The sequence below is a fragment of the Microtus oregoni genome, unplaced genomic scaffold (assembly GCF_018167655.1).
Source record: "Microtus oregoni isolate MIOR12 unplaced genomic scaffold, Mior012 000007F_ref0000211, whole genome shotgun sequence".
NCBI classification, from domain to species: domain Eukaryota; kingdom Metazoa; phylum Chordata; class Mammalia; order Rodentia; family Cricetidae; genus Microtus; species Microtus oregoni.
Genome location: NW_024543066.1, coordinates 43,308,271 through 43,318,120, shown reverse-complemented (window position 1 = coordinate 43,318,120; position 9,850 = coordinate 43,308,271). Strand labels below are relative to the sequence as shown.

Genomic DNA, 9,850 nt, shown 5'->3' with positions numbered 1-9,850 from the left:
GTTCCTCAAGTGTGAGTTCCTGCAGTGTGCGTTCCTGCAGTGTGAGTTCCTGCAGTGTGAGTTCCTGCAGTGTGAGTTCCTGCAGTGTGCGTTCCTGCAGTGTGAGTTCCTGCAGTGTGCGTTCCTGCAGTGTGAGTTCCTGCAGTGTGAGTTCCTCGAGTGTGCGTTCCTGCAGTGTGAGTTCCTCAAGTGTGAGTTCCTGCAGTGTGAGTTCCTGCAGTGTGCGTTCCTGCAGTGTGAGTTCCTGCAGTGTGCGTTCCTGCAGTGTGCATTCCTGCAGTGTGAGTTCCTGCAGTGTGCGTTCCTGCAGTGTGCGTTCCTGCAGTGTGCGTTCCTGCAGTGTGAGTTCCTGCAGTGTGAGTTCCTGCAGTGTGCGTTCCTGCAGTGTGAGTTCCTGCAGTGTGAGTTCCTGCAGTGTGCGTTCCTGCAGTGTGAGTTCCTGCAGTGTGCGTTCCTGCAGTGTGCGTTCCTGCAGTGTGCGTTCCTGCAGTGTGCGTTCCTGCAGTGTGCGTTCCTGCAGTGTGTGTTCCTCAAGTGTGCATTCTGAGTGAAGATGGGCTCAGCCAGTGAACCTAAGGCCGTCCTGTTACTAAGTAGTAGAGCCAGGGGCTCAGACTCCAAGATCATTTTTCAGTGCCCACAGCTACCAAGGCTTCCTTCCATACCTGGCACTCAGAATAATTCATACTGAACTGGTGTGGTTTCTTGGTCTTGACCCAAATACCGAGATGGTTGATCCCAGCAGCTTGGGAGACTGAGGCAGAAAGGTTGCAATTTCAGGTCCTCCTTGGGCTACAGAGCTGGTTCCCAGCCAGCCATGGCAACTCAGACCCTATCATGAAAGGGCTGGGGAGACATTTTTAGGTGAAGAGCCTGCTGAGCCCAGAGAAGCCCTGTGTTCAGTTGGGATGGATCAGTGGCAGGGCGCAGGAGGCCCTGGGTTCAATCCACCCCCACACACTCGCAGAAAGTGAGCCCAGAAAGTACCCTCAGAAGGCAGCCCTCTGCAGGAGGCTACTTCCGCAGACTCTATAGTTCTCAAGCAGCTTCTGACTAGGACTCCCTGGGTCTAGAGCAGAGACTCCAGTGTTAAAGCCCCTGGGGGAGGCCCTGTCCTCTGGGCTGGGACACTAGTGTGGAGAGAGGAAATGCTTTTCATGTTGGGGCCTGGAGCAGGCCTGAGGTCATCCTGGTTTTGTCAGCCTCCTTTCCATCCCGAGGGGCTGGTGGTTAGGAGATCCCAGGCTAGAGTCAGAACTTGTCCTCGACTTGGCTCTGACTTTAGGGCTTGGGTAGGGAGGGTGGCTGGGGCCCTGGAGTCAGGGAATTCAGCCTCTGACCATCCTGTCATTAACCCACAGCCCTCAGGACATATCTTAATCTGTCCCGAGCATCATCGATTCTAAGAGCACGATGAAGAAAGAGCTATCAATGTCCAGGGGTGTCGGCCCGGAGACCCAATCCTAGTCTGGTCCAGGCGCAAGGGCAGTGGCTGAGGACTGCCGCACTTTGACCTGAGCTCTTTAGGGACTGTTCCCTGCCTCCCAAGGACCTGGTATTGCATCCTCACTGGCTCCCCTGCCACCACCCACCCCAGCAGGCGGACCTGGTCCAGTGTAGACGGGCAAGGGCAGGATCTGGCTGCCCGGGCTGCTCTCCCATTTATAGAAACCTTTCCATTTGGGTGTTGACCACACTTTGAAAACTTAGCTGGAGTTAGGTTGAGGCCCCCCTCAGAAACCTTTGATGAGGGCGGGAGAATGGCCTGAAGTGCCTATCGGGTGGGTCCCCTGGAGACCAGCTGGACTAGGACCCATTAGGCTCCACGCTTTGTGTTTCATATGTATGCATGCGTGTGTTCACAGGTATCTCCAGCACAGACTGACCTAGGTAGAATTTACTAGCCAAGGCTGGCCCTGCAGTGAACCAGCTGTGTACAAGCATGTGTCATGTCCTTTTTTTCTTCAAGACAGGGTTTCTCTGTAGCTTTGGTGCCTGTCCTGGAACTAGCTCTTGTAGACCAGGCTGGCCTCGAAGTCACAGAGATCTGCCTGCCTCTGCCCAGTGCTGGAATTAAAGGCGTGCGCCACCACCGCCTGGCGTATCCTTTTCTTGTGAACCTTAAGGTGAAGCTAGGTGGAGCCCACCCCACACCACCATTTGAAAATAAAGGAGCAGGACTCTAGTGAAGTCACATTGTGTCCAGGGCTTGTCCCCAAAAGTGACCAGCCAGACCCTGACTGCCAGTCCTCAGCACAAACCCGTTCATTTACTGTGGAGCTGAGGATCAAGCCCAGGGCCTCGCCATGCAAGGTTCTACCTCTGGGCTGCATCCCCGGCTTCACTGGCTGTTCTACGGGTGAAACTTCTCCAGCAGCTTTTAACCCCCGCCCCCCAGCACTTCCCAGGCCCTCAGACCCACTTGCCCTCCGAAGCATTCTTTTCCCAGGAAGGGGGTGGTGGGAGTAATGGGAGTGTGTGTGTGTACCCTATACCACTTAGCTTTTCAAACTTATCCAGCCGGTCCTTTTGCATGAAGATTGCTCTGGCAAACCCTGGCTACATAGACAGAGTAGGTTTGGTGTGGTGGCGCACGCCTTTTATCTCCACGTGGGCAGCAGAGGCAGCTGGGGCTACATCGAGAGAACTGGGCAGCAAGGTGGCTCAGTTTCTCTGCCCTTTAGTTAGCATTTCGCCCCCCTTCTTTTTTTTTTTTTTTAAAGATTTATTTATTTATTATGTGTACAGTATTCTCAGTATTCTGTCTGCATGTATGCCTGCGGCCAGAAGAGGGCACCAGACCTCACCACAGATGGCTGTGAGCCACCACGTGGTTGCCGGGAATCAAACTCGGGACCCTTGGAAGAGCAGGCAGTGCTCTTCACCACTGAGCCATCTCTCCAGCCCATGGCCCCCCATCTTGTAGCTGAGGGAAACCTCAACCTCCTGCCCCCCCACACCCAGCTCCAAGCTCCACGCTTTAGGCTCCGATTGTCCGTTAACAGATTTGTGCTCATCAGTTTAGAGCCAGCGAATTATTTTCTTTTAGTGTAAGCTCAGTAGCAAACTTTTTTTTTTTTGTGAAGAATATGTGTCTTTTAGTGGGGTGTGGTAGTGCGTAATCTCAGTGCCTAGGAGACAGAGGCAGGAGCTGCAAGTTCAATACCAGTCTGGGTCAGCCAGCTACAGAGTGAGACTCCCCTCCCCCACAAAAAAGAGAAAATGTATCAATTTTTTTGTGGTTAGATACATGTAATCAGAGCATTTAGGAAACTGAGGCAGGATTGCCTGGAATTTCAGACCCACCTAGTGAGACCCTGTCTCAGAACAAAATTTAAAAAAACATCTGACACTGGGTTCAATAACATTACTAAATAACCTTCCTGCCCAACGATGGTGGCACACACCTATAATTCCAGCACTCGGGAAGTAGAGACAGGCAGATCTCCGGGAGTTTGAGGCCAGTCTGGTCTATAGAGCTAGTTCCTGGACAGACTCCAAAGCTACAGACAAACCCTGTCTCAAAAAGCCAAAAGAAAAAAGAAAAAACCTTCCCACCCCCACAAAAATAATTCCCGACCTCAGAAGTGGTCAGGTGTGCGTTCCTGAAAAGAAAGTACACCAAGTGCTGCTTCCGTTGAGAAGACGAGTCTCGTTTGAGGCGGCGTCTCACCCTGCAGCACGTGCTAGGCTGGAATTCACTCAGCAGGAATTCTGCCCCAACCTCCCAACTCCAGGATTAAAGCCCGAGCCACCGAGTCCAGGTAATTTTTTTTCCTTTCTTGAGTTTTGAGATGTTTCACTTTGTTGCATGGGTGGGCTTTGAACTCCTGAGTTCTCATGATTTCCTGCCTCAGTTGCCTGAGTAGCTGAGACTAAACAGGTGTATACAAGGGGGCCCATCATGAATATAGTCATTTAAGCTGGGTATGGTGGCTCATGCCTATAACCCTAGCATCCAGGAAGCTGAGGCAGGAGGCTTGCTTTCCAAACTAGACTATGTAATACCAGGCCAGCTAGAGCTCCATAAGAAGACTTTGTCTAAAATAATGGTTCTCAACTTGTAGGTCACGCCCCTTTGAAGCTAAAGGACCTTTTCAACTATCCAGCATATCAGATACTTACGTTATTATTCATAACAGTAGCATAGTTACAGTTATGAAGTAGCAACGAAATAGTTTTATGGTTGGGGTCACCACAACATGAAGGGTTGCAGCATCAGGAAGATTGAGGAGCACTGGTCTAAAGCAAAGGCCAGCAGGAATGGCTGGACAGGTAAAGGTGCCTGCTGCAAAGCCTGGTGACCCCAGTTTCAACTTAGGAACAGCTCTCACATGGGCATGTTGCGGCATGCTTTTTTCAGAACACACAATTTTTTGATTTTTGAGACAGGGTCTCTACATAGCCCTGGCTGTCCTGGAACTCACTCTGTATATTGAAACCCTGTCTGAAAAAAACAAAACAAAAAACCCAAATAAATAAAACCCCAAAACAAAACCCACAGGACCTAGGTTCCATATCCCAGTACCCACATGAAGGTGGCTCACAACTGTCTGTAACTCCATTTCCAGGAGATCTGATGGCCTCTTCTGGTTTCCACAGACACACTGACATCTATGCGGTCCAAACAACCATACCCATTATAAAAAAGTTAAACACGGGCACACAGTTGTGGGTGGTCTTCAGCCCTAGGACTCTCCATGCATCAGAACGGCTAAGGGAGGAAACCCCTTTGTTCCCCCCCACCCCCACCCCCCGACCAATCTTAAGTGAAGTTGGAAGTGTGGAAGTGTATGGGCTTGTGGGAGGGTCTTTCTCCACCTCTGAGTCTGTTGACACATCTTTCAGAATTTACTTTAGTCCTGCTGGGATCTTGTCCTTGAGAGAGAAGTCTAGGATACCTGGCTGGCCTAGAATGTGGTAGATGAATCCAATCACCCCTATATTGTGAAGGGAAGCTAGTTAGAGCCAGGGCACCAGGCACCTCCCCTCCTGGTACCCTAGCGTCTCTCCCTGAAGGCACCCCATGGAAGCGGATGTGTGTCTTACGTACATCCCCAGGTTGGCCTCCAGCTCCTGCACATAAATGATCTTTCCATCTCAACCTCACCGCACCCAGCATTTAGGAGAGCGCTCGGTATAGCTCAGGGATTGGAAGGACCAGACTACCTTAGGAGGCCCCTAGCCCGAGAACAGAATGGGACCTGATGCTGTCACGTAAGAGACACACACATACTTTCGCGTGGACTCGGCTCTTGCACTTGAATGGGTAGATCGGCATCTCTCCCAGAGACTTTTCCCATCACGCTGACAAAGTGACCCTTTTTCAGGGCGGTGGTCCTTCAGTGTACAGTAATGGGATACCCTTCTGTACTGGACGAGATCTAATTCTGCTTTGCCCGGATTCCAAGGGCTTCTTCCCTTTCCCACTTGGGTAGGGATGGAGTGGGCTCTCATTGATCTACCCTCTCTCGGCTCCTCCTAGCTCTTGGCCGCTGAGCTGCGTTCCATGTATTACTAGGGGAAAAACCAGGTCCAGGATTGCCTGGCTGAGCCATCCCCATTGCGGAGGCAGCCTGGCTCAGGTCCCAGGGCTCAGGGCCCAGCAGGGGCGTGTCCCCGCTCTCACCTGCCATTGGCCAGGTAGGGCTGCCCTGCCTAAGGGCTATAAGAACCAAGCTCGAGGCCTGAGAGCCAGGCGCAGGTCAGGATGGTGGACAGCATTTACCGTACCCGCTCCCTGGGGGTGGCGGCAGAAGGGCTCCCGGACCAGTATGCGGACGGGGAGGCCGCACGTGTGTGGCAGCTGTACATCGGGGACACCCGCAGCCGCACCGCAGAGTACAAGACCTGGCTGCTTGGGCTGCTGCGCCAGCATGGTTGCCATCGGGTGCTGGACGTGGCCTGTGGCACAGGGTGAGTCCAAACGAGCTGAGTCCTGGCTTGGCCAGGGCCAGGACTGCTGTACCGCAGGAAGGCCAGTGGGGGCAGCCTTTGCGGGCTGGAGTCTGGAGGGCAGCACTGGCGAGTCCGGAGTCCCCTGCCCATGGGGTGGAATGGGCATGGTGAGAGCACCTACCAGACAGTGCGGGGAGGGGGCGGAGAAGACTAGGCCCAGGGCGAGGGTGTGAGCAGAGAAGGGTTCCTGGGACAGAACAAAAGCCGGGACTTGGAGTCAAGCTGAATCCTTGGCCCTAAGGTTGTTCCTCCTGTGACAGCCTCCCTCGGGCAGTGTGAACAGAACATTTGTGCCTTGTTTGCACAGCCAAGTGCTGTGCCAAGAGTTTGGGTACATGTGTTTCAAATCGTAACAAAAACCCATGAGGTAAGTAGTGATTTTGTCCAATTGGTACCAAGGAGACTCATTCCCGAGAAGTAAAGGCCAGCATTTGGTGGCGCAAACACAGACCAGGACAGTTAGTGTCTGGTCCAAATTCCAGCTCAGGGCAGGACACACACCGCCTCCTCTCGATAAGTTACTTCATTTCCAGGAGTCTCGGTATGCCTAGTTCTCAAACAGGCATCTGTAGAGTGCCTGGCTCCCACTGTCCCGGTGAAAACTACTCAGCGACTAGGAGCGCCCACTACTTTTGCGAAGCCAAGCCAGGTGTTCGGTTCCTCGCCTGCATCAGGTGGTTCCCAATAGCGGGCAACTCCATTCCAGAAGAATTAAATGTCCTCTTCTGACCTTGGAGGGCACTGCACTCAACACGCACACAGGCTAACATAATTAAAATTGAAGCCAGGCAGTAGCTCCAGCCTTTAATCCCAGCACTCTGGAGGCAGAGGCAGGTGGATCTCTGCGAGTTTGAGGTCAGCCTGGTCTACAGAGCAAATTCCAGGACAGCAACTCAGAGCCAGAGATACAACACAGAGAAATCCTGTCTTGGGGGGTGGGGTGTCTAAATTTAAATTTAAAAAGTATTGCTGCGCCGGGCGGTGGTGGCGCAGGCCTTTAATCCCAGCACTCGGGAGGCAGAGGCAGGTGGATCTCTGTGAGTTCGAGACCAGCTTGGTCTACAGAGCTAGTTCCAGGACAAGCTCCAAAGCCACAGAGAAACCCTATCTCGAAAAACCAAAAAAGGGGGCTGGAGAGATGGCTCAGCAGTTAAGAGCACTGCCTGCTCTTCCAAAGGTCCTGAGTTCAATTCCTAGCAACCACATGATGGCTCACAACCATCTGTAATGAGGTCTGGTGCCCTCTTCTGGCCTGCAGGCATACAAGCAGACAGAATACTGTATAAATAATAAATAAATAAATATTAAAAAAAAAAAAGAACAGAAAGAAAAACCAAAAAAAAAAAAAAAAAAAAAAAGCACTCAGGGAGGCCTACATAGGTGCATTCCAGGCCACCCTGGCTACAATATGAGACCCCATCTCTAATAAGAGGGGCTGGAGAGACGGTTTAGTAAGAGAACTTATGCCCAAGCTTTGGTGCCCATCCTCTGGCTTCTGCAGACACCAGACATGCATATGATATACACGTTCAGACAAAACACATAAAGTTAAAATTTTTAAATTTTTTTTGAGGCAGAGTCTCTCTTTGTAGGCCTGGTTATCCTGGAACTTACTATGGAAACCTGGCTAAAAATCTTTTTAAAAAATCTCTTTGCAAGCCAGGCGATGGTGGCGCACGCCTTTAATCCCAGCACTCGGGAGGCAGAGGCAGGCGGATCTCTGTGAGTTCGAGACCAGCCTGGTCTACAGAGCTAGTTCCAGGACAGGCTCCAAAGCCACAGAGAAACCCTGTCTTGAAAAACAAAAAACAAACAAACAAAAAATCTCTTTGCTATCTGGTGATAAGGAATATATTCATCTCCAATGGTGGTGGTGCTCGCCTTTAAATCCAGCACTTGGGGTGCAGAGGCAAACGGATCTCTGTGAGTTCAAAGTCAGCCTGGTCTACAGAGTGAGTTCCAGGACAGCCAGGGTTACATAGTGAAGTCCTGTCCCAAATAAATAAATAAATAAATAAGAGAAATAATAGTCATGGGGTCATCTGAGGAGGGCAGTGGAAGTGACCAGAGAGGAAGCAGAGCAGTGGACCATGGAGTGAGAGATTTGGAGAATCGCTCCGAGCACGGCTCCTCCTTGGACTTCCCCCTCCCCCCCAGGCTGCTAACTTCTCTAGCAGCTCCTCATCTCTGACCTCCCCAGAGTGGACTCTATTATGCTGGTGGAAGAGGGCTTTAGCGTGACAAGTGTGGACGCCAGTGACAAGATGCTGAAATATGCCCTTAAGGAGCGCTGGAACCGGAGGCAGGAGCCAGCCTTCGACAAGTGGGGTAGGCAACACAAGTAAATAAATAAGCTTAAAGAAAAAAAAAAGGATGAGCTGGTTGTGCTTTTGGTGCCAGGGGTTGAACTTGGCATGCTAAGCAGACACTGACCACTGAGCTATCCTGTCAGCATTTTTATGTCTTCCCACGCTGCCTGCTTCGCCTAGGCCAGGGTCAAATGATTCTCGGCTTCCCATCCATAGGAACTAGTGGTGCACGCCAGTACCTGGGCTCTGCAGAGCTGCAGCAGCATCTCTCCTCCCTGTCAGAGCCCCTAAGAGAGCTGGCTTTTCCAACAGTGGCTCTCTCCTGCACCACTCTCCTTGTCCTTAACCAATCCCATGTGTCCCTGGGTGGAGGTGGCTGCTGTCATATTGTGAAGCCACTGACCCTGTACTCCTCCCCTGGCCTCCAGTCATTGAAGAAGCCAACTGGTTGACTCTGGACAAAGATGTGCCAGCAGGAGATGGCTTCGATGCTGTCATCTGCCTCGGGAACAGTTTTGCTCACTTGCCAGACTGCAAAGGTGAGCTTGTGGCCTTGTGTGGCTTTTGTCTTGAGCTCCCCCACTTCTGATGATGGCTGATTGGTTGCCTTGACGACGCAGACTTGCCTTTTGCCTCTCTTCCTTAATGCTGGTACTTGGGCGGGAGAGTGGTGCTGGAGGCCCAAGCAGATGGTGTCTGTGGCCCTGCCTGGCACACACAGGTGACCAGAGTGAGCACCGGCTGGCGCTGAAGAACATCGCAAGCATGGTGCGGCCTGGGGGCCTGCTGGTCATCGATCACCGCAACTACGACCACATCCTCAGCACAGGCTGCGCGCCCCCGGGGAAGAACATCTACTATAAGGTTGGGACAGCCCCAAGTGGGAGGTGTGAGCTGGGAGGCCAGAAGCCCACGGTGGCTTAGGGAAGCTAAAGGAACTGCTGCCACTGCTTACAGAGTGACCTCACCAAGGACATCACGACATCAGTGTTGGCAGTGAACAACAAAGCCCACATGGTAACCCTGGACTACACAGTGCAGGTGCCAGGCTCTGGCAGAGATGGCTCTCCTGGCTACAGGTATGGCATGGTTTGGCAGCAGTGAGGTGATGGTGGTGGGGAGGACTGGGCCAGCAGCCCTCATGCTTGGCTGGGGGCCCTGTTGCAGTAAGTTCCGGCTCTCCTACTACCCACACTGTTTGGCGTCCTTCACGGAGTTGCTCCAAGCAGCCTTCGGGGGCAAGTGCCAACACAGCGTCCTAGGCGACTTCAAGCCTTACAAGCCTGGCCAGGCCTACATTCCCTGCTATTTCATCCACGTGCTCAAGAAGACCAACTGAATGTGGCTCTGGCTCCTATAAGTCCCCAGCCCAGGGAACGTGTCCCCACCCCAAGACCACCACCTAACACAGATACTGCATCTGGGTGCAGGAATGTGGGTCAGGCAAACGGGAGTCAGCAATATAGTCTGTGCCTTTCTCAACTTTCCCGTGCCTTGTGTTTCTTTCAGAAGTAAAAAAAAACCACTCTCATGGTGTCCGTCCCCCCTCCCCTGCCCTAGACCTCACCCCTCCCATAATCTTG

At 52.3% G+C, this 9,850-nt stretch overlaps 1 protein-coding gene across 1 annotated transcript; it reads left to right on the top strand.

Moving 5' to 3' along the window:
* Positions 1 to 5,678: 5,678 nt before the first annotated feature.
* Positions 5,679 to 9,749, top strand: Gnmt (glycine N-methyltransferase). The gene is made up of 6 exons (XM_041656098.1): positions 5,679 to 5,916; positions 8,159 to 8,286; positions 8,696 to 8,806; positions 8,989 to 9,131; positions 9,225 to 9,346; positions 9,435 to 9,749. The coding sequence occupies exons 1-6, from the start codon at positions 5,711 to 5,713 to the stop codon at positions 9,604 to 9,606; spliced, it is 882 nt and encodes a 293-aa protein (XP_041512032.1). The 5' UTR covers positions 5,679 to 5,710; the 3' UTR covers positions 9,607 to 9,749.
* The last annotated feature ends 101 nt before the right edge of the window (positions 9,750 to 9,850 follow it).

What these genes read in the sequence shown, in the direction of transcription:
- Gnmt (XM_041656098.1), top strand. Translation starts at nt 5,711, where the DNA reads ATGGTGGACAGCATTTACCGTACCCGCTCCCTGGGGGTGGCGGCAGAA. An exon ending in GACGTGGCCTGTGGCACAGG is followed by an intron (nt 5,917 to 8,158) that starts GTGAGTCCAAAC and finishes TGACCTCCCCAG; the next exon opens with AGTGGACTCTATTATGCTGG. An exon ending in GATGGCTCTCCTGGCTACAG is followed by an intron (nt 9,347 to 9,434) that starts GTATGGCATGGT and finishes GCCCTGTTGCAG; the next exon opens with TAAGTTCCGGCTCTCCTACT.